The sequence below is a fragment of the Nothobranchius furzeri genome, chromosome 5 (genome assembly GCF_043380555.1).
Source record: "Nothobranchius furzeri strain GRZ-AD chromosome 5, NfurGRZ-RIMD1, whole genome shotgun sequence".
Taxonomy (NCBI): Eukaryota; Metazoa; Chordata; class Actinopteri; order Cyprinodontiformes; family Nothobranchiidae; genus Nothobranchius; species Nothobranchius furzeri.
This window is the reverse complement of record NC_091745.1, coordinates 24,945,642-24,970,694: the sequence shown is the minus strand read 5'-3', so window position 1 is coordinate 24,970,694 and position 25,053 is coordinate 24,945,642. Positions and strand designations below refer to the sequence as shown.

Sequence of the window (25,053 nt, the reverse complement as noted above, 5' to 3'; positions counted from 1 at the left end):
TGTCACCTTCGTCTCGTTCCCCTCTCTAGATTTTGTATCTTCGTCTTGGATTCTAGTTTTTTTTTTTTTTGTATTTTTGGACTCTGATTCTTGTGTTTTGGCTCCCTGCCTTTTTGGACTAATTATTAATAAAAGGATTTTACGTTATTGCTCCACTAAGCATCATCTGGTTTTCTGCATCTTTGGGTCCTAACCTCCTCTTGGCTCCCCATCGTGACACATCCTTAACACAATATCAGACTGAATACCACCTTCTCTCCTTATGAGGACACGCACGCACGCACGCACGCACGCACGCACGCACGCACACACACACACACACACACACACACACACACACACACACACACACACACACACACACACACACACACACCTCTTTTAACTTCCATTCATTTTAGTGACTCCACTATGCCTAACTCAAACCCTAACCCTAACTAATGGAGTTCTACTCCTAACCCTAACTTAAACTAATCTAAACTAAAGGTTAACTCACACCAAACCTCTAAAACACATTTTAGGATAGTCAGCATTGTGTGGACCAGCAAAATGTCCCCACAATGTAAAACTGTCCACTTGTTACAGTTAATATTTGTCCACTTAAGCATATAAAGACAAGTACAAACACACAAATTCACACAGATTGACATTTCATACCATTTCCAGAATACTGCACAGACTACGGCCATAGGTTTTCTTCATGGTGCTGATTTCCCTCATTATTTATTTCTAGTGTTATAATAATAATGTCATAGTTAATAATTAAAATACATAATAAAGTAATAAAACATATGTAATTATTCTCACATTCACTTTGAACCATGTCTTCGTGGGCAGCAGAACATTCATCACATGTTTAACCCTCTATGACCAGAATTATAACTGGGCCACCTGGTATTTTTTGTTCTAAGCTGTAAAATTGTAATAAAAACTGCTAAATGTTTGTAACTCTGTAAAAATGCAGCTTAAAGGGACTTTACGGGGTTTTGAATTTTTAAGCTCGCGATTGCCCCCCTCAGGCCAAAAGCGTAACGGCAGCTTCAATAGTAGGCTCGTGCACGAGGCGCGCATGCTGTACGTGCACGTGTGTGTGGCCCGGAGGACAGGAGAACGCGCAACTAATTAATTAAATAATTTGGTTCTGTACCTTTCTCTTCAGCACAGCCGACAAAGGTTTATGATGGGTCAGTCCTCCTGCATGCTCAGATCATTCCCTTCCCTTGCTTGAAAAATTGTTCCAAAATGAAAGTTGAACCCACATCTTTTTAATCTGTGAATTAATTCAATGCCATTCGGCGAGTCTCAAATACAAATTTGGGCATCTTACTGTAAAAAATATACCATTAATGTAAAAAAGAAACTCTAAATGAACTATGTTCACATCCAGAATCAAACCCAGGTCTTCTGCATGGGAGTCAGACATCTTACAAGGTGAGCTACACACCAGTAACATTCAAAGTATCTGTAACATTTATATCCCTGATGACAGCTGAAACAACGTTCAAAGAACGGTTCGGAGCGAAAATGGCTATTTTGTTGCTAATTTGCAGGAAACATCTAGAAGAAAGTTCTACAGAAAGTAGCTAAGGGTCCTCAGAAATGTAGCTAGCTTTGTCACTAGGCGTTAGGAACAGCGACAAAGTGGCACTGCCTCTCTCTCTGCTGCTAAAGCTACGGATAGCAAATGCTACGGGCTATGCCTGAGCGTGAACGCGCATGAAGCAGCCTGCTCGACCCGAGCATCTCTCTTTTTCTGTGATTTTACAGAAAAACAGGCAATCACAGTAAAAATGCCAGGGCTCATTCTACAGGACCAGGGCATTGCAGGAGAATGTATGAAGAAGACATTTATTATTTCTCTACATGTTTTGGCTGTCCAACTTCCATAATGCCCCTTTAAATGTAACAAAAATAATAATTAAATGGATTCGAGTTTTCTACATTTACTACTAAATGGGAACTTCAAAAGGACTCTTCAAATGAACAATTTAAACTCTGAACTGCATTGCAAAGTGTGAACCCTGCCTCATGTTGACTAGTTTATGACTGTTTCCATTTTCTAAATTCCTGACTGCAGCCCTGTCAGTGACCACAGGTAGGTATATGCTCTGGTTCAGAGAACGGCATGGAGTAAAATAAGTATGAGGTAACATAAGATAACACTCATTCATTCAGGACTGCAGATGTGAATTAGCTTCACGCTAAATCTGGTACAATGCATCAAATTTCAATATTTATTTTTAATATTGTACATGGTCCTTAAATAAACATAAATATAAACATTCATCACAACTGTAGCTACATTTCTACCAGCATTGTAAAGATCAATAAGCCACATAAAAGGTAATAACATTTGAAAGTTAAACATTTCAGGACATAAACTTAACTAATACAATTCTGCACTGATATAAATTTCTATCTTCAGCTAAATAAATATTTATTGAACATATAAATAAAGCTGGAATGAAGCTGAATCATTTAGTAAACATTGAGTGTTCAAATAAAAACAAGTGTGACTGTAATCTGTCCCTCATGTCACCATCTACAGAAACTTCTGGGACACCTGACCAACCAGGTGGATTTTATTTGTGACGTTTCCATAACTTTATAAAAGCTGCTGATGAAGATGATCAGATTACCTCCTCCAGGTCGTTCTCCGCTCTCCCGTCGCAGTTCGCTCCATTTCTTTCTGTCACGCTGCAAAGCTGGTTTCCCTCTAATAGCGATTTTTGGAGTAACGTGAATTACATCATGTGATACCTCGTTGAAAAGCCCGTATGTTCTTTTAGAAACTGTTAGAATTATTTCAATGCGATCAGCCATTCAGAAGTTTTAACGCAGAGAATCTAGAGTGAGAAATAACATATGGTTCTTGTGTTTCTCTAGTTACACTTCAGAAGGTCTCTCTCATGTTTGCTTTTACGATCCAACTCATGTTACATAACACACACACACGCACGCACGCACACACACACACACACACACACACACACACACACTGACCACGGACTCAAATGTTAATGTAAACAAAAGCTCTGAGGTTAAAATCCATCCAGCTGACGTGATGCTGGCTGAATAAAAACTTACAGGTAGATGAACGCAGACTCCTGCCGACAAGCAAAACACCGGTCTGTCGTCTCCATCGCAGCGAGTTAGAGGGACAGCCAATCCCACGTTAGCCTGACGCCGCAGAGCCAATCAGTGAGCTTGTAGGTGGGTCTAAGGGAAAATAGGCTTCAGCTTGAGGAGGCTGCCTCTGCATGGTCCTAGTGCCTGCACTGTATCCAAGTATTACAGTTTTGAACAGTAAAATCTGATGGAAGACCGGAAAAAGGGCACTTTGGGCACCTCGGACAAAAGGGGCAGGTGCTCAAGCACCCTCCACCCCCTTCTCTGCATGTGCCTGGTGACAGATCATTTGCTGCTGTGGCTCCCAGACTCTGGAACTCTCTCCCCTTGAGCCTGAGATCAGTGGACTCCTTTAAAAAGCAGCAGAAACTCACCTGTTCAGGCTGGCTTTGGTGTGACCTCCATCACCCTCTCCTTGTTCTGCGTTTATTTTGCCTTTCCCGGGATCCACTGATTTCCCTCTTTCCTATTCCTTTTCTCTCTCCCTTTCCTTACATTTAATTATTTGAAATCTGTTTGACACATTTTTTTTGTTTGGTTTGTGAACGCCTCCTGATTTCTATCTTGAGAGGCGCTAAATGAAAGATTGTTTTCTTTCTTACACAGTGGAATGAATTAAAAAGGTCTAAGACTTATTTAAAAACAAATTGCTCAGTAACTGTAGAGAAAATATCAATAATGATAAAGTCCTTTTAATTCCTCTGTTGAGCAGCCCAGCTTTTATTTGGCTTTAATTTATGGGCGTTTTACTAAAAACCCCTACATGTCCAGATATATAATCCTTCAATCAGAATGAAGAATCTTACTTAAGTGCCAGTAGTGTACTAACATCTATTATTTAATCTTCTGTACTATTTTCCACAACAGAATGCTTAAAAATATATAAAATCAAAAAACTAAAAATAAACCTAAACTGACACCATCTCAGTCGGAAACGCATAAGCAGTAGTTTTTTGGCTATGGACCATCACAACCAAATCATTTGGATGTGTTTGCCTCTTATTGCTCTGAGTTGACTTCTGATGTGATCTGGTGCTAAATGAATAAATTAATTCAGGTATGCCTTAAAGGCACACTTGGCAGTTTAGCAAGCTTTTAGCACACTCTAATGTCTATTATTTACTAATTTACTGCCAATGATTACAAAAGTCATCATTTTAAATCCAACCGCTCATTGTCATTGACAAGTTTATGTTTATGCTTATTTATTTGGCAGACGCTCTTATCCAAAGCGACGTACAATTGTTAACCTACAGGGCATGTTGTGATCTTAAACTTAATTTGTCAACTTCATTTTTTTAAGGGGCAGGCATCGGCACACGCCCCCGCACCGTGAGAATAAACATCACGGCTGTGAAGCTGATCTTTATCTGTGTATGTCACATGTCACATGATCAAGAAGCAGAAAATCCATGAATTAGGAGATCGTTTTAGGACGCTGTTGTGAAAAAAGTGAGGCGCTAACCAGAAAAGCTTCTGCAGCTCACACTTTGACGATGGATTATGAAAAACGGATAACGCTAGAAACACGCTGATTTTTCCTGATCTAAGAGGTGAGTCTACTCTTTTTTTTTTGGTAGTTTTGGCGTTTACAAGATCATAGAGCACAATGTTCTGTGCCTCTTCAAAAAACAATAAAAACGCTCAAAAACGCTGGCAGTCATTGGCTTTCTGATCAGGGAACAGCTCGCAGTGAATTAATTGTCTGTGGTTAAACCGAAAATTAAATCTCGCTGTGCGTTCATCTTTTTAACATAAGCAACTGCTGCATTTTAATAACTAGTATTAAAGGTGAATACACCAGTATTTGCACAAAAATACATTTTGTTTGAAACTCTCAGTGACACACTTTGCAGGGGATTTGGCATTTAATTTTTCTTGGCGTCTGGAAAAACATCTCCTTCTGCCCCCTTTACTTTGGTCCAAGATCATTACTGGGCTGGCCCAATTAAAAACGTTCTACACCCCTGCTTAGTAGACTTAATGAAGTATTTTTAAGCCAGTATAAAAATGACTGAAACACAAATTTACATATTTGGCATTATTGACCAATATCTTTGATTTAATTTATTTGTTAAGAACATCAAGATGCATTACAGTGAACATCATAATAAAGTACATGTTTCTAGTGCAGAGAGGAGACGACCCGTAGAAGCACTGATTTGATCTCATTTCAGAGAAAAATAGAACAGGTCAAGTGCACCTAATAAATAAAATTACTAACATAAACTCAGGAATCTGTTTCTTTGCTTCATTGTTCTGGTGCTGAAAATATCACTAATGCGGATCAAAGGAGAAACACAGATGAATTTATTATTTGGAAATTAGTGGGTGTGGTTTACATCAATACATTATTTTAAATCTGAAATTGATATGGATTGATCAGCAGTTGCTATCTGTATTGTTTATTTGAAAACTATTTACAGAGCAGCCTCAGAATTGAGATGAAATATTTTTGATCACAATAGTAAAGAAACTATTACAGAAAAAGTTTTTCAGTAAAATCAGAACATTAATGTTTAAGTGCATGGATTAATGCATCTGAACTCATGCAGTAGGAACTAGGAAATATGAAATACTAGAACCATTTTAATTTGATTAAACAGAGTTTTTCCTAACGTTGTTGGCATTTCTCCTACACACAGTTAAACAAAACAATGTTGACTGAGGTGTGTGTGTGAGAGCGAGAGAGAGGGAGAGAGAGTTAAAATAAAAATAAAAATACCCGACCGGAGCGGAGGCAGTGACCGACGCATGCACGAGCCGTTTTCAGCTCTGTCTTGTCAAATGCACCACGTAAGTTACGAAAAAAGTAACTTTAAATATTCAACCGAAAAAGAGGCGAGCTGAAGAAAACCTAGGGAGTACTGAAGAAACGTGAGCAACAGTGAAGCAAGCACAGAGAGACCCATTACTGTGTGTGTGTGTGTGTGTGTGTGTGTGTGTGTGTGTGTGTGTGTGTGGATGGGCCGGACGGACTGAGCTCCCGGCTGCAGAGTTTTGTGTGTAGGGAGGGGCGGGCGCTCTATGTGACTGGCCAATCACAGAGCGTGAAGACAGTCAGTTACCCAATGAGGATTTTCCTTCAGCACAATTACAGATATTTAAGAGTGTGTTTCTCAGCAGAAAGCTTCAGGAAAGGGAGACCAGGTATTCCACGGTCGAGAAGGAGTGTCTTGCACTTAAATGGGCAGTGGAATCACTGAGGTACTATCTGTTGGGGCGACATTTTACCCTTGAGACGGATCATCGGGCACTGCAATGGTTAAATAAAATGAAAGACTCTAACATGCGTGTTACAAGGTGGTATCTTACGTTGCAACCTTTTAATTTTACAATACGGTATCGGTCAGGGAAGTCTAACCTTTTGGCCGATTCTCCTTCTCGTATGTATGACGAGTGAACATCTGTTGTCCTAAGTGAAGGGGGAGGAAATGTAATGGAGACCAGGGGTTCCATTCATTATGATTGATGTTCTGCTATTTCTGATTGAGTTACAGACAAAAGGTTTTGTTATTGAAGTTATTTATTTTTTGTTGGACATTTAAAACAGATTCTTTAGAAGCAGAGGGACTGGCCACCCTTCCTGTGTAAAAAGGAAATGTTTGTTAAATGTCAATTTGTGTTTAAGTTGATCTCCAAAGTTTCACTCACCTTTCTGGTATTGTCTCCTCAGCAGGGCGGGGCAGCAAAGGGAAGTTTGTGTCCCAGGTGCTGCTTTTAAGCTGCTGGAGCATACCACTTAAATAAGGAGGGGTGATTCTTGGAGGAGTTATGTTTATGTTTATGTTTATTCATTTTGCAGACGCTTTTATCCAAAGCGACGTACAATTTTTTTTATAACCTATAGGGCATGTTGTGATCTGTGGGGGAAACCAGAGCACCCGGAGGAAACCCACGCATGCATGGGGAGAACACGCAACTCCACGCAGAAAGGCGAGTTTTGAACCTGCGACCTTCGTGCTGCGAGGCAACAGTGCTAACCACTGCGTCACCATGCAGGAGGAGTTATGTGAAACCTAGTTTCTTTTGTTTGATTGAACTTGGATTTATTTAGTATGATTTGTATTTATGTAAATAATGTTTGGTACCATTTATTATTTTGGTGGTTGGGTTCTGTAAATATTATTTAGTTATTATTTCTTTGATTACCCCTCTTCTTGGTTTCTTCCAATCAGTCACTTAGTTATAAAAGGCAGTGAGTGTTGGTGACAAACATGTTGCAATAAAGCCACCTCAACCTGATTTATTTGTTTGCCTCTCCTTCAAACCACGTGCCGCCGCTGGTCAAAACTGACACTCCTGAAGAAAAGAACTGTTTGGACCAGGTGGACGATAGACCACAGCACAGTAGAACGGGTCCTTACACCCGACTTTAATCAGATGCAGTTCAAAGGAAGCAAAGTGACCAGAGGTTGTAGAGCCTCATGGAAGATGGTCTCTGAAAACAACAGCAAGGCCTCCACCACGACCAGAACCCCGGGGCTGGCTAAGAAAAGAATAACGACTCGGGCAGAGTTCAATCAGACCAGAATAATCAGATGTTTGCTGCCAAACTTCAGTCAGAAACAGAAAATCCAGGTTTTTAGACAGAATTAGATCATTGAGCAGGAAGGACTTATTGTTAACAGAGCGGGAATTTAATAGAGCCATGCTGAGTGAGGTGGAGGAATCAGAAGCTACAGAAACAGCTGGAGTTAGTGGACGTAAATTAGTAGGGTTACATCCACGGTGTTTATAAAAACCACTTATGGAGGGATCAGGAGGAGAAACCACTGAGGAATGAGGATAAACCGACCTTAAAAAACTTGGACAGAGAAACCGTGCCGCAACGTGGCCTGGCGGGAATCCAGAAGTGGCGCTCAATTTGCCCAACAAAGGACAAGAAGCTAGAAGATCATGCAGATGTTTACTAGATCAACCACGCTTTAAGAGAAGTCTTATTCTCACCTGGATTCCTGATCGTTTACCTTTTTTCCTCCAATGTTTTCCTGGGACCGGATAAACATCGTTGGAGGCGCCCTGGTTGGAATCGTTGTTTGGCTCCGGGCCAGTGCCCCACTGAGATAAACAAACAGGGAGGTACGTCCTCAGTGCATCTTGGGCGATCGTGAACGAACGGAAGGACAAAAGAGTCTGACGATCATAGGAGATGGTAGCAGGGACACTACCAAAGAGGATCGCAGCCAGGAGCAAGGTGGAAAAGAGGAGGTTAGTGGAGAAAAGTTTGAAAAAGTGGATAAACACACATAAGGTACTTGAAGGCTAGTATAGAGCTCCGGACCCCACGTGACTCTCAGTTAGTGGACGCCATTTTGGCATGCAAAAAAGGTAAACAAACACGGATGTAACCATGAACATGAACGGGATCCGCTTGGATTTTACTTCGTCGGAGTTTACTTCACACTTTAAAACAGAAGAAATCGTTTTATATAGTCAGAAATTAAATAGACTAAACATCTCCGACCCTTACCGTGCCCCTGGGATACTTTTTAAAAACGCCAGAAGTCGTAGCGGACTTCTTACCGGCACAACACCGGACCTGGCCGGGGAAACCCCTTAGGATTCCCCCGGCCGGAGGAGCTGGGGAGAAGGTCTGGGACTCTCGACTCTACTGCCCGCTCCGACGCCAGAAGCTGTCGGAGCGGACCGGCACAGCACCGGACCTGACCGGGGAACCCCTTGGGATTTACCCGGAGGAGCTGGCTCCGGCGGCTGGGGAGAGGGAAGTCACGCTACTGCCCCAGCAACCCGACTCCGGATACGCGGATGAAAATGGATGGATGGACGGACAAATAACAGATTTACATGTAAGTAGTCTCGGTGACACAGATAATAGCAATCCAAAGTGCTTTTTATGTGTGATCTGATCAACCATTGCTTAAAAATTAAATACGGCTTAGCCGGTTAATTGCTGTCATCATAAAACACGTAAACGGCAGCACGCAGAACTCACGAGGCAACGTTTTACGTGATGTTTACTTGCTGCTATGAGTAATAAGACAGAAAAAGCCACGCCAAAATAAGTTTAGGAAGCCCACTAAGAATCATAATAAAAGCATTTAAAATAAATACCATATACAGTTGAGGAAACGTTGGTTTAAGTACCTGATATGAAGTGGTCGCTGCATAAGCGAAAACCTTTACTCTCGGGATCCCACAGTTTCATTTTAGCCCGGTCACTAGTGCGTTTTATTACAATGATCCAACGTTTGCGGCGCTCCGGATCTTGGGGAATCCTGTAGATGGCTCATTCCTTATGTCGTCCGCGTCTGTTCTGCATCCTGGGGCACAACAGGAATCTACCATATTTCCCATTTGATTGAGTTTTCTGACAATAACAAATAGTCCAGCTGCCGGCTTCTGCCTGCCAATATGGCGCCGTTTCGATTTGAACTGTTGCATGCCGGGAGAAGTGACGTCAACTCCCGGAGCTCTATATTGCCTGCCTTAAAAGAACATTTTTGCAGCCGAAATTAGCAACAAAGATCCATCTTCCGATCCATCTTTTTTGTTCTGCGTGTTACACTTTCTGCTGGTTTTTGGTATTTCTGGAAGAATAAAAATACAATGCAAATCATTTGACATGTGTAAAAACGTATAAATTCGCTTTTGCATTAAAATATGGGGATTTTTAACATGACAGCCATCCACTCTAAAGTTGTCCCTGCTTTAGCTAGCTGTTAGCTCATGAATCTGATCTGTATTTCTCAACAATAAGGCTTTTCAAAGTGCTTCCCACTACATATTTTAATCATTTACAACCTTTGTGCAGAAACTCACATCAGAAAACATCTGAACTGTCTCTTTAAAGGAATGATGCCATGTAAACATGTTTATGTTGCTCCAAAGTCTTACAGAGACATACATACATCACATCTGGTCTCAAAAGATTAAAGGTTTATGAAGCTCCAATATTTTCTCACTCATTTTTTGTCTTTTAGTCTCTGTGTGTTTTCAGACCAATACAAATGTTTTGCATGTGACTTTCGGTGCCGGTTCCAGATTTTAAATTTCATATTTTCTCATCCCACGTAAAACTCTTACCATACAAATACACAAAATCTGCAGGATGAGTAGCAGTGAGGAATGGTACAACCCACCCCCGAAATAAACAAATGACAGTCAGAAGAGCAGAAACAAGGATAAATGTTCAATTTAAATACATTCAGACACAATCATGTTTAGAAGGCCAGAGCCTGTTAACATATCAGTGGATAGAAGATACATGATCCAGTTTACAGTCAGGCGGGACAAGGGTTTATGACTTATGTTTGGATTAATGTTGACCCCAAAACATACTGGTTACCACGGTGACTCTCAGCCAATTTAATCCCTGCTGTTTACAATCCAACTCATGTTACATAACACACACACACACACACACACACACACACACACACACACACACACACACACACACACACACACACACACACACACACACACACACACACCATCCTCTCAGGAGACTGTTTCTATAGAATTTTTACTTTTTGTGTAGGCAGCAATACTTAGTTAGGTTTTATTTAAATATTTACAGTAAACAGATTATTTCTTATGCTATTTTCATCTGTGATTGAGTAATAAATGAACAACTAATAACATGCTCTGATTTGTTCGAAGCTCCCTCTGCTGCTCTCCTGTGGCCAACTGGCCGGCAGGGGACATTACAAATGTGCTTTAATGATTAGATTTAGAAGTATCATTGTAACATTGTTTTAACAGAATATGTAAGTTAATTTCAGCTCTCGTTTTGGCGTTTTTATAGCTGGTCAGGCTGGCCCATTTGTGTTTATCCGTGTCTTAAAGATTGAAGGTGAAATGCTGCAAAACCAGCAGTGTGTGTGTTTTATAAGTTCAATCTTTTGTACAACTAAAACTAGCAATGAAGTGTCAACATATTTGTACTTTTTATTCCATAAATGTGTGACTGTAACATTATTTAACACTAACAGCCCTTTTTCCAACAGCACAACTCAGCCAAAAATGGCTTGGTACAGCATGGGTTAACAAAGTTCACTTCAGTGTAGTTGGTTTATGCTATTTTTGCTCTTGAGATCGTTACTCAAGACAAAAATAGCTCAAGGTGATCAGTAAACAGTGTGATCTGTTTGTCACTAAAACAACACAGCACAACAATGGTGGTGATGATGTTGAACATTCTGCTCAGTCTCTGAACCAGGAAATAGCTGCAGGCAGAAAGCGCCGGAGCAACAAGTGACTCCACCCTAGTCAATCACTGACCAACAGTTGCTGATGTCATGATTCTGGACAAGGCCACAACATTAGGAACCACAACAAAGCAGATACTGAAAATGGGGGGAAATTCCGAACCACGCTTTTGGAGAATGCAAACCGCATCCATCTAAGTCGCGCTGAGTGCTGTTGAAAATGTAGCTGACTGATGTATATTACTTTAAAAGTAATTAATGGTTAACCAGTGTATTTTGTTGGGTGACAGGGCAGAAATAACTTTGTAGACTGTAAATGTTGCATCCTAATGCTTTATAACAGTCAACCACCAATATTTCTGTTTGTCTTTTCTTTTATTCACACTTGTAAATGACTTTGATTAGCTGCTACCTTATCAGTCTCAGTTCAGTGTCTGTTCTTCCATCCCAGCCTATGACCTGCAAAAGTCAAGTTAGAAAAACAACATTTGAAATTATCCAAATAAACTTTAAAAATAAAAATTAAACCAGAGTTTGTAGGTTTAGATTCAGGCTTTTCAGATTCGGCGTTCTCTGAAAAACAGACGTGATAACATGCAGGCTGTCATCTGCGGCTTGTGACCCCTGGAACCATCACCTAACAGTGATTTATTTCCTGCACATGCCCCTGTGAGATTCAAAAGGTGTGTTTACGCAGCTAATTTCCAGAAGGTTCAAAGGAGAACAGCTCCCTGCAGTAGCATGCTGCCGCATCATCTTTCGGAGCGTTTTGACCCTCTGACCTCTGGATTATGAAGCTGCTGTCTCATAGGAACAGAATGACTTTTGGAGATCTGTCATAGATAAAAATAGTTTTTATTTCAAATTACTGCAGGTTTTCTGTATTAATTATTAATCCTCTAACTTTTTATTAGTTCTTTTAACACACTAACTCGTTTAATAACTGCATTGGTGTGATCTTCCATTTCCAAATAATAAATTCTATATTTAATTTTTGAATAGATTAATCCACTAATTTAATAACTGATGGAATAATCACAATAGTCGCCTTTGTTGATTTAGCCTCATATGTTTGGGTCCTCTCAGTGCATTTCTCATTTAAAGCTACAATGGCAAATCTGCAAAACAAGTTAGCTTAAATCATTTTTCTCAAGTCTCTTAACAACGTTTTAACATATTATGGGTTATAAATATATTGTGGAGATTTAAAAAATGGAGAAAAAATATATTTATAAATCAAGTGGTTCTCTCAAATTTGTTCAAAAACCTCCACCAACAACACGGCTCAGACCAAAACCAACGATTGGACCATCTGGTTTTCAGTCTCACCGAACCTCTCACTCTCACTTTCCTGGGTCCTCCACTCATCACACACACACACTCACGTATTCAGCAACAGAACACCACTGGTGTGAGAGGTTCTCCGCTCAATAATATCAGAGAAGGAGAAACAGCCGGCTGCTACCACTTCTACTTTAGGACAAACTACCAAAGTCCAAAAATAAAAACACCATCTGAAGTCACGGACAACAAAATACGTGTGGACCTAGAAAACGGCAACTGGTGTTAAGCGCTATCTTGTTTCCTCTGGCTATGTGGGCTTCTAAATCAGGGGGGCATGGCTGACGGGAGGGGTGAGTGTTCCGTGACCGTGTTTAAAAGCTAGATTTTTTTGCAGATTTGCTATTGCAGCTTTAAACTAGGAAGTCGTACATTTCCAGTTACTTAGCAGGAATGCCCAGAAGCTGCACTTAGATAGTTGGATTTTTCCTACCAGGTCTGATTCTCTGAGGAGAACCCTGGGAAGATCAAGGAACTCATTGGAACAAATAATTATCCTCTCTGACCCAAGAGCACTTTAGAAAGAGGGATGTCTGAGTTTGCTTACATAATGAAAATGGACAAATGAATGAATGAATGAATGAATGAATGAATGAATGAATGAATGAATGAAAGTGCTACAGGTTTTGTATCTTGAAACTGGAACACAGTCAGGTTGGACCCAACCTAATTTTCAGAGCTGAATTTCTACTTCCAAGCTCAAACAGAAAGCATCATAAACCACAACTGCAGGTTTTTATTATTTTCTTACTGATATAAATGGATTTCCAGTCTCTTCAGCTACACTGATCAGCAACATTATGCAAACCCACTAGGGTTTCAAATTTGGGATGTTAGCGGGTGAAATGTGCCTTAAAATATGGGAGACACCTACCTAATCTTAATCTGTTTTATGATTTATTTTAAATTTTAGTTCATTTCACACAAACACAGATATCTGTTTCCACCTCATCTTTTCTTCTCAAGTCACTGTTTCACCTCTGCAGACAAGAAACAGCTGTTCTTAAAACGCTGGAGAAAACATCTGAGTCCATGTCCAGAGTTAACACTCCCTCAGCACTGCTCTTCCCCCAGAGAGTCTGTATTATCCCCCAGGTCCATGTTGGCTGGAGTAGCTCTCATTTTCCCACGTCCTGGACCAGGACCGGGACCAGGGCCTGGACCGGGTCCTGGGCCTCCAACGATGAGGCCGGCTCTAGGGCCGGTGTGGCCTGGGTAGACCTCAACAGTGCCGGAGATGGACTGAAGGGAGCGGTCCTGGAAGTAGTGGAAAGCCTCCTGGTCCAGGTAGTTCTGCTCCTCCTGCAGGCCTTGCTCAAACAGCTTCCGTTTGTGTCGGAACTCGATCACCGTCTTGCTGTAGGAGTTGAGGGTGGTGACGGAGGCGGCCATGCAGCAGGTGAAGGAACCCCACGCCATGCTGGTTGGAGAAGGAGAAACAAAGGTAAGAGAGGGCCCATGCTGATATCAAGCTGAGTCCATTCTGTCCCGCTCTGAACTTGAGACAGTTATCCACACCTTCATCTCCTCACGCTTAGACTACTGTAACTCTCTGAGCAGAACCTCCCTGAACCGTCTACAGGTGGTTCAGAACGCCTGTGCTCGGCTTCTGACCAAGTCCTCCAAACACCCACATCACCCCGCTTCTCCTCCAGCTTCACTGGCTGCCAGTCAACTTCAGGGTTCATTTCAAGATCCTGGTTCTGGTCTTTAGGGCCTTACATGGACAAACACCATCTTACATTGGTGATCTTGTTAGTCCCTACACCCCCAGCAGGTCCCTGAGGTCCAGTGGTAAAAGCCTACTGGTTATGCAGCACCAGGCTAAAGGTCAAAGGTGACAGACAGGGCCATGCAGAGACCTTTGAAGGGGCGGGTGCTAAAAGATAAAAAAAAGGGCACATAAAGAGCAAATTTTTTAAACAGATTTACGATCCAACAAGTTTGAAATCTCAGATAATGAGGTCCTTGGGTTATATTTTGTGTCATTAATTGAAGGTAATGTTAGTTCATAAATAATTGTTATAGTTTTTAAAACTGACTTACATCTAGAGATGTTACAACCACATTATTGTCCAAGTTGTTTGATTTTTGATTATCTTCCAATACTGAGTCCTGTTCCGATATGAGGCAGTAATGCAATGTGTTACAAAAAAAAGAAGATAATGGAAAAACACACAAGTTGTCCTTCTGTCAGTGTTATTTTACTCATTTAGCCTTAAAAGCCACTCATTCAGGAAGTACATTGAACAGTATTCAAGATTCTAAATAATTTGTCATTGCACAGGCGTACAACAACATTGACTTAGCACTCACTAGACAGCTCATGTAAGAGGTGGTAAAATATGAGTAAAAAAATAAGTAGAATAAACGTAACCATGTGAAGTTATCCAGTGTGATCTGCAGCTATGTTGGCTGGGGTATTTTCCTGTCTGTAGGAAATTCCTGATCCAATTCCATGATCTCATTCTGAACTTCACCCTAAACCTGAGAGCTCTGCTACCAACCTAACATCATCCTGTCTTGGTCTGCGTCTCCCTCCTGCGTCTCTTTGTGTGCTCCATTCCCCTCTAAGAATCCCCTTATGTGTCTCTTTGTGTTCCTCATGTGTCCCCTGGTCCTCAGCCCTCCAGATAGTCCCTCCCAGGTCCTGTGTTCCTTCAGTCTCCTCCAGTCACCCCTCTGCAGTTATAGGTTCAGCTTCTCATTTTATTAGTCTCTTTAGTGTGTTTTCCCACCGGTTTTTGTAGTTTTCCTTCCCCCTTAGAATATTAGTTATGTTTGCTGCTCTTCTTGTCTTTAGGTTTTTACTCTTAGGTCACGGTAGTTTCCTCCCTGATTAGTTAATTGCATTCACTTGGTTTCTCTCCACACACACCTACAGCCTATCTGCCTCTCATCATGCCCCAGTGTATATAACCCCGTCTGCGTCTCTGTCTGTTGTTGGGTCATTGTCTTGTGTCACCTTCGTCTCGTTCCCCTCTCTAGATTTTGTATCTTCGTCTTGGATTCTAGTTTTTTTTTTTTTGTATTTTTGGACTCTGATTCTTGTGTTTTGGCTCCCTGCCTTTTTGGACTAATTATTAATAAAAGGATTTTACGTTATTGCTCCACTAAGCATCATCTGGTTTTCTGCATCTTTGGGTCCTAACCTCCTCTTGGCTCCCCATCGTGACACATCCTTAACACAATATCAGACTGAATACCACCTTCTTTCCTTATGAGGACACGCACGCACGCACGCACGCACGCACGCACGCACGCACGCACACACGCACACACACACACACACACACACACACACACACACACACACACACACACACACACACACACACACACACACACACACACACACACACACACACACACACACCTCTTTTAACTTCCATTCATTTTAGTGACTCCACTATGCCTAACTCAAACCCTAACCCTAACTAATGGAGTTCTACTCCTAACCCTAACTTAAACTAATCTAAACTAAAGGTTAACTCACACCAAACCTCTAAAACACATTTTAGGATAGTCAGCATTGTGTGGACCAGCAAAATGTCCCCACAATGTAAAACTGTCCACTTGTTACAGTTAATATTTGTCCACTTAAGCATATAAAGACAAGTACAAACACACAAATTCACACAGATTGACATTTCATACCATTTCCAGAATACTGCACAGACTACGGCCATAGGTTTTCTTCATGGTGCTGATTTCCCTCATTATTTATTTCTAGTGTTATAATAATAATGTCATAGTTAATAATTAAAATACATAATAAAGTAATAAAACATATGTAATTATTCTCACATTCACTTTGAACCATGTCTTCGTGGGCAGCAGAACATTCATCACATGTTTAACCCTCTATGACCAGAATTATAACTGGGCCACCTGGTATTTTTTGTTCTAAGCTGTAAAATTGTAATAAAAACTGCTAAATGTTTGTAACTCTGTAAAAATGCAGCTTAAAGGGACTTTACGGGGTTTTGAATTTTTAAGCTCGCGATTGCCCCCCTCAGGCCAAAAGCGTAACGGCAGCTTCAATAGTAGGCTCGTGCACGAGGCGCGCATGCTGTACGTGCACGTGTGTGTGGCCCGGAGGACAGGAGAACGCGCAACTAATTAATTAAATAATTTGGTTCTGTACCTTTCTCTTCAGCACAGCCGACAAAGGTTTATGATGGGTCAGTCCTCCTGCATGCTCAGATCATTCCCTTCCCTTGCTTGAAAAATTGTTCCAAAATGAAAGTTGAACCCACATCTTTTTAATCTGTGAATTAATTCAATGCCATTCGGCGAGTCTCAAATACAAATTTGGGCATCTTACTGTAAAAAATATACCATTAATGTAAAAAAGAAACTCTAAATGAACTATGTTCACATCCAGAATCAAACCCAGGTCTTCTGCATGGGAGTCAGACATCTTACAAGGTGAGCTACACACCAGTAACATTCAAAGTATCTGTAACATTTATATCCCTGATGACAGCTGAAACAACGTTCAAAGAACGGTTCGGAGCGAAAATGGCTATTTTGTTGCTAATTTGCAGGAAACATCTAGAAGAAAGTTCTACAGAAAGTAGCTAAGGGTCCTCAGAAATGTAGCTAGCTTTGTCACTAGGCGTTAGGAACAGCGACAAAGTGGCACTGCCTCTCTCTCTGCTGCTAAAGCTACGGATAGCAAATGCTACGGGCTATGCCTGAGCGTGAACGCGCATGAAGCAGCCTGCTCGACCCGAGCATCTCTCTTTTTCTGTGATTTTACAGAAAAACAGGCAATCACAGTAAAAATGCCAGGGCTCATTCTACAGGACCAGGGCATTGCAGGAGAATGTATGAAGAAGACATTTATTATTTCTCTACATGTTTTGGCTGTCCAACTTCCATAATGCCCCTTTAAATGTAACAAAAATAATAATTAAATGGATTCGAGTTTTCTACATTTACTACTAAATGGGAACTTCAAAAGGACTCTTCAAATGAACAATTTAAACTCTGAACTGCATTGCAAAGTGTGAACCCTGCCTCATGTTGACTAGTTTATGACTGTTTCCATTTTCTAAATTCCTGACTGCAGCCCTGTCAGTGACCACAGGTAGGTATATGCTCTGGTTCAGAGAACGGCATGGAGTAAAATAAGTATGAGGTAACATAAGATAACACTCATTCATTCAGGACTGCAGATGTGAATTAGCTTCACGCTAAATCTGGTACAATGCATCAAATTTCAATATTTATTTTTAATATTGTACATGGTCCTTAAATAAACATAAATATAAACATTCATCACAACTGTAGCTACATTTCTACCAGCATTGTAAAGATCAATAAGCCACATAAAAGGTAATAACATTTGAAAGTTAAACATTTCAGGACATAAACTTAACTAATACAATTCTGCACTGATATAAATTTCTATCTTCAGCTAAATAAATATTTATTGAACATATAAATAAAGCTGGAATGAAGCTGAATCATTTAGTAAACATTGAGTGTTCAAATAAAAACAAGTGTGACTGTAATCTGTCCCTCATGTCACCATCTACAGAAACTTCTGGGACACCTGACCAACCAGGTGGATTTTATTTGTGACGTTTCCATAACTTTATAAAAGCTGCTGATGAAGATGATCAGATTACCTCCTCCAGGTCGTTCTCCGCTCTCCCGTCGCAGTTCGCTCCATTTCTTTCTGTCACGCTGCAAAGCTGGTTTCCCTCTAATAGCGATTTTTGGAGTAACGTGAATTACATCATGTGATACCTCGTTGAAAAGCCCGTATGTTCTTTTAGAAACTGTTAGAATTATTTCAATGCGATCAGCCATTCAGAAGTTTTAACGCAGAGAATCTAGAGTGAGAAATAACATATGGTTCTTGTGTTTCTCTAGTTACACTTCAGAAGGTCTCTCTCATGTTTGCTTTTACGATCCAACTCATGTTACATAACACACACACACGCACGCACGCACACACACACACACACACACACACACACACACACTGACCACGGACTCAAATGTTAATGTAAACAAAAGCTCTGAGGTTAAAATCCATCCAGCTGACGTGATGCTGGCTGAATAAAAACTTACAGGTAGATGAACGCAGACTCCTGCCGACAAGCAAAACACCGGTCTGTCGTCTCCATCGCAGCGAGTTAGAGGGACAGCCAATCCCACGTTAGCCTGACGCCGCAGAGCCAATCAGTGAGCTTGTAGGTGGGTCTAAGGGAAAATAGGCTTCAGCTTGAGGAGGCTGCCTCTGCATGGTCCTAGTGCCTGCACTGTATCCAAGTATTACAGTTTTGAACAGTAAAATCTGATGGAAGACCGGAAAAAGGGCACTTTGGGCACCTCGGACAAAAGGGGCAGGTGCTCAAGCACCCTCCACCCCCTTCTCTGCACGTGCCTGGTGACAGATCATTTGCTGCTGTGGCTCCCAGACTCTGGAACTCTCTCCCCTTGAGCCTGAGATCAGTGGACTCCTTTAAAAAGCAGCAGAAACTCACCTGTTCAGGCTGGCTTTGGTGTGACCTCCATCACCCTCTCCTTGTTCTGCGTTTATTTTGCCTTTCCCGGGATCCACTGATTTCCCTCTTTCCTATTCCTTTTCTCTCTCCCTTTCCTTACATTTAATTATTTGAAATCTGTTTGACACATTTTTTTTGTTTGGTTTGTGAACGCCTCCTGATTTCTATCTTGAGAGGCGCTAAATGAAAGATTGTTTTCTTTCTTACACAGTGGAATGAATTAAAAAGGTCTAAGACTTATTTAAAAACAAATTGCTCAGTAACTGTAGAGAAAATATCAATAATGATAAAGTCCTTTTAATTCCTCTGTTGAGCAGCCCAGCTTTTATTTGGCTTTAATTTATGGGCGTTTTACTAAAAACCCCTACATGTCCAGATATATAATCCTTCAATCAGAATGAAGAATCTTACTTAAGTGCCAGTAGTGTACTAACATCTATTATTTAATCTTCTGTACTATTTTCCACAACAGAATGCTTAAAAATATATAAAATCAAAAAACTAAAAATAAACCTAAACTGACACCATCTCAGTCGGAAACGCATAAGCAGTAGTTTTTTGGCTATGGACCATCACAACCAAATCATTTGGATGTGTTTGCCTCTTATTGCTCTGAGTTGACTTCTGATGTGATCTGGTGCTAAATGAATAAATTAATTCAGGTATGCCTTAAAGGCACACTTGGCAGTTTAGCAAGCTTTTAGCACACTCTAATGTCTATTATTTACTAATTTACTGCCAATGATTACAAAAGTCATCATTTTAAATCCAACCGCTCATTGTCATTGACAAGTTTATGTTTATGCTTATTTATTTGGCAGACGCTCTTATCCAAAGCGACGTACAATTGTTAACCTACAGGGCATGTTGTGATCTTAAACTTAATTTGTCAACTTCATTTTTTTAAGGGGCAGGCATCGGCACACGCCCCCGCACCGTGAGAATAAACATCACGGCTGTGAAGCTGATCTTTATCTGTGTATGTCACATGTCACATGATCAAGAAGCAGAAAATCCATGAATTAGGAGATCGTTTTAGGACGCTGTTGTGAAAAAAGTGAGGCGCTAACCAGAAAAGCTTCTGCAGCTCACACTTTGACGATGGATTATGAAAAACGGATAACGCTAGAAACACGCTGATTTTTCCTGATCTAAGAGGTGAGTCTACTCTTTTTTTTTTGGTAGTTTTGGCGTTTACAAGATCATAGAGCACAATGTTCTGTGCCTCTTCAAAAAACAATAAAAACGCTCAAAAACGCTGGCAGTCATTGGCTTTCTGATCAGGGAACAGCTCGCAGTGAATTAATTGTCTGTGGTTAAACCGAAAATTAAATCTCGCTGTGCGTTCATCTTTTTAACATAAGCAACTGCTGCATTTTAATAACTAGTATTAAAGGTGAATACACCAGTATTTGCACAAAAATACATTTTGTTTGAAACTCTCAGTGACACACTTTGCAGGGGATTTGGCATTTAATTTTTCTTGGCGTCTGGAAAAACATCTCCTTCTGCCCCCTTTACTTTGGTCCAAGATCATTACTGGGCTGGCCCAATTAAAAACGTTCTACACCCCTGCTTAGTAGACTTAATGAAGTATTTTTAAGCCAGTATAAAAATGACTGAAACACAAATTTACATATTTGGCATTATTGACCAATATCTTTGATTTAATTTATTTGTTAAGAACATCAAGATGCATTACAGTGAACATCATAATAAAGTACATGTTTCTAGTGCAGAGAGGAGACGACCCGTAGAAGCACTGATTTGATCTCATTTCAGAGAAAAATAGAACAGGTCAAGTGCACCTAATAAATAAAATTACTAACATAAACTCAGGAATCTGTTTCTTTGCTTCATTGTTCTGGTGCTGAAAATATCACTAATGCGGATCAAAGGAGAAACACAGATGAATTTATTATTTGGAAATTAGTGGGTGTGGTTTACATCAATACATTATTTTAAATCTGAAATTGATATGGATTGATCAGCAGTTGCTATCTGTATTGTTTATTTGAAAACTATTTACAGAGCAGCCTCAGAATTGAGATGAAATATTTTTGATCACAATAGTAAAGAAACTATTACAGAAAAAGTTTTTCAGTAAAATCAGAACATTAATGTTTAAGTGCATGGATTAATGCATCTGAACTCATGCAGTAGGAACTAGGAAATATGAAATACTAGAACCATTTTAATTTGATTAAACAGAGTTTTTCCTAACGTTGTTGGCATTTCTCCTACACACAGTTAAACAAAACAATGTTGACTGAGGTGTGTGTGTGAGAGCGAGAGAGAGGGAGAGAGAGTTAAAATAAAAATAAAAATACCCGACCGGAGCGGAGGCAGTGACCGACGCATGCACGAGCCGTTTTCAGCTCTGTCTTGTCAAATGCACCACGTAAGTTACGAAAAAAGTAACTTTAAATATTCAACCGAAAAAGAGGCGAGCTGAAGAAAACCTAGGGAGTACTGAAGAAACGTGAGCAACAGTGAAGCAAGCACAGAGAGACCCATTACTGTGTGTGTGTGTGTGTGTGTGTGTGTGTGTGTGTGTGTGTGTGGATGGGCCGGACGGACTGAGCTCCCGGCTGCAGAGTTTTGTGTGTAGGGAGGGGCGGGCGCTCTATGTGACTGGCCAATCACAGAGCGTGAAGACAGTCAGTTACCCAATGAGGATTTTCCTTCAGCACAATTACAGATATTTAAGAGTTTTTGTCATGATGTGTGGCTGGAGATGGTGGACCATGTGTGGAGAGGCAGCTCAGGAGGTAAAAATGGTTTTAATAAGAGTGGGAACGGCAGGACAAAACACAACGCTGACAGCTAACACAAACAATGATCTGACAAAGGACATAACGAGGCGGGAGGTACAGTTGTGGTCAGAAGTTTACATACACTTGTAAAACATATAATATAATGGCTCTACTGAGTGTCCTGTTATTTCTAAAACTCTGATTTTTCTCTGATAGAGTGATTGGAACAGATACTTCTTTGTCACAAAAAACATTCATGAAGTTTGGTTCTTTAATGTCTTTATTATGGGTTAACAGAGAAAAGTGATCACATTTGCTGGGTCACAAATATACATACAGCAGTGCTAATATTTGGTTACATGTCCCTTAGCCATTTTCACTTCAATTAGGCGCTTTTGGTAGCCATCCACAAGCTTCTGGCAAGCTTCTGGTTGAATCTTTGACCACTCCTCTTGACAGAATTGGTGAAGTTCAGTTAAATTTGATGGCTTTCTGACATGGACTTGTTTCTTCAGCACTGTCCACATGTTTTCAATGGGGTTTAAGTCAGGACTTTGGGAAGGCCATTCTAAAACCCTTATTCTAGCCTGATTTAGCCATTCCTTTACCACTTTTGATGTGTGTTTGGGGTCATTGTCCTGTTGGAACACCCAACTGCGCCCAAGACCCAACCTTCGTGCTGATGATTTGAGGTTATGTTGAAGAATGTGAAGGTAATCCTCCTTCTTCATTATCCCATTTACTCTCTGTAAAGCACCAGTTCCATTGGCAGCAAAACAGCCCCACAGTATAATATTCCCACAACCATGCTTGACTGTAGGCATGGTGTTCTTGGGGTTAAAGGCCTCACCTTTTCTCCTCCAAACATATTGCTGGGCATTGTGGCCAAAAAGCTCGATTTTTGTTTCGTCTGACCACAGAACTTTCGTCCAGAAGGTCTTATCTTTGTCCATGTGATCAGCAGCAAACTTCAGTCGAGCCTTAAGGTGCCACTTTTGGAGCAAGGGCTTCCTTCTTGCACGGCAGCCTCTCAGTCCATGGAGATGCAAAACACGTTTGACTGTGGACAATGACACCTGTGTTCCAGCAGCTTCTAATTCTTGGCAGATCTGCTTTTTGGTGATTCTTGGTTCACTCTTTACCCCCCTGACCAATTTTCTCTCAGCAGCAGGTGATGGCTTGCGTTTTCTTCCTGATCTTGGCAGTGATGAAACAGTGCCATGCACCTTATACTTACAAACAATTGTTTGCACTGTTGCTCTTGGGACCTGCAGCTGCTTTGAAATGGCCCCAAGTGACTTTCCTCACTTGTTCAAGTCAATAATTCGCTTTTTCAGATCCATGCTGAGCTCCTTTGACTTTCCTATTGTAGCGTTTGTGGGCGTTTGTATCCAATGAGCCCTATTTACCTGGCCTAAGAGAAGTCACCAGCTGTAGTCACTCATAATCACTCACAAGAAGTTAAGAGGCCATGCTATGAAGCTCAGTTCACTGACACGTTTCTAAGTCACCTAAATTGCTAGTTCATGTTGCTGTATGTATATTAGTGACCCAGCAAATGTGATCACTTTTCTCTGTTAACCCATAATAAAGACATTAAAGAACCAAACTTCATGAATGTTTTTTGTGACAAAGAAGTATCTGTTCCAATCACTCTATCAGAGAAAAATCAGAGTTTTAGAAATAACGGGACACTCAGTAGAGCCATTATATTATATTTTTTACAAGTGTATGTAAACTTCTGACCACAACTGTATAAATACTTTGGGGGAAATGAGGAACACCTGGGCAGGCTAACAAGGGGCAGGTGAAACCAATAGGGACTAATGAGGCTGGAGAGGGACATAGTCAGGAAGGCAGGGGCAGAACATGACAGTTTTACTCGTTTCATGCTCGTACTCGTCAAAAATGCTTTATCCGTACCGGATACTAGTCTGAAATGAGTATCCGGCTCATCACTAGCTGTAACCACCCTGCCCTGCCAACCTCCTCCTTGTTGCCTGCCGGCTGTGATCACAAGCAACAACAGAGTAGTTCCCGCTGCTTCTTTGGGAAACGGCGCAAAAAAAATCAGTAAAACTTGGGATCTTGTAGGCGTGGCGCTGGGATTTCAGCCACGGAAGGCCGCCACGGCTACGCCTATGTAAGGGAAACACTGCTGGCTCAAAAAAATGAATTAACCAACTGAAATCGTTGCATAGTATGATTTAAACTAGTACCTTCAGATATAAATTGACCACTAGCGGACAACATCTGGGCTATTTTCTGAAAGAATGGATGCTGCTCAACATAGTTCCAACACGATAATAAAAGCTTGCTGTAATGAAATGCACATGACATGTGAGGTCGTGGGTTTTATGGGAGGAGGTTCTCATCCGGATGAGACTCTTCTTGTCTGAGACTCTTTGTCCTTGACTGACAAGTGATTTGTTGGAGCTCAGGCAGCAGCTGCAGTTCAGCTTCACCAATGAGAGAGAGCAGCGAAGGTCCCGTCTGGGTAATTATCTGAGTAACAACAGCCCTGTCACTCACTGTGTACCTGAACAGCAGCCACTAACACACTCCTACACACTGTCGGACACTGACGGGTTTTCTGATTGGAGAAGACATTCGGGTGAATTAGATTTTACCGAAAAACTGGATAAACAAGCATGTTTTTCTTTTTTCTGTTTGTATCCAGAATCAAACAGGAGAACAGTTTCCCTGGAAACATATTTACCTTCTTACCAGCATTTAAAAATATTTTTGTATAAACTTGAAGGTTTAGTTGGAAACAACTGGACTTTTCTTGTTTTCTTTGAAGACATTTCACATTGTATTCATAAAGCTTCTTCAGTTCTGAAACTTGGGTAGGGAGAAGGAGGCTTATGAGGTGTGGTCTGAAATGAACGTGCTGTTAGGAGTCACTGATGAGGCCATTGTTTTTATTAATGAGGCCATCAAGGTCACATGAGTTCCTGACCATGTAATTTGGAATTGTAGGACTTCCAAGGAAGGTCCTGCCATTCTCCCCTCTGATTGGCTGGAAGAGCTCTTCTATGATTGTGTAGCGATGAGAATTAGATAAATTTATTTGAATGATCAATAAGATGTGACATTCCATGTGAATATGAATAATCAATCTGATTG

The 25,053-nt window shown here is 40.8% G+C and overlaps 2 protein-coding genes across 3 annotated transcripts in view; one reads left to right on the top strand and one right to left on the bottom strand.

Annotated features, from left to right (window-relative positions):
• LOC139069993 (uncharacterized) overlaps window positions 1–25,053 on the top strand; it is a 452,948-nt gene that overhangs the window by 170,866 nt on the left and 257,029 nt on the right. The window lies entirely within an intron of this gene.
• gsg1l (gsg1-like) overlaps window positions 1–25,053 on the bottom strand; it is a 191,613-nt gene that overhangs the window by 3,940 nt on the left and 162,620 nt on the right. For both annotated transcript variants that reach the window (XM_070551502.1, XM_070551503.1), the window contains exon 5: window positions 3,088–14,064. In XM_070551502.1, the coding sequence (XP_070407603.1) occupies window positions 13,698–14,064 (367 nt within the window). In that variant the 3' untranslated portion in view covers window positions 3,088–13,697. The remainder of the gene's footprint in view (window positions 1–3,087; window positions 14,065–25,053) is intronic.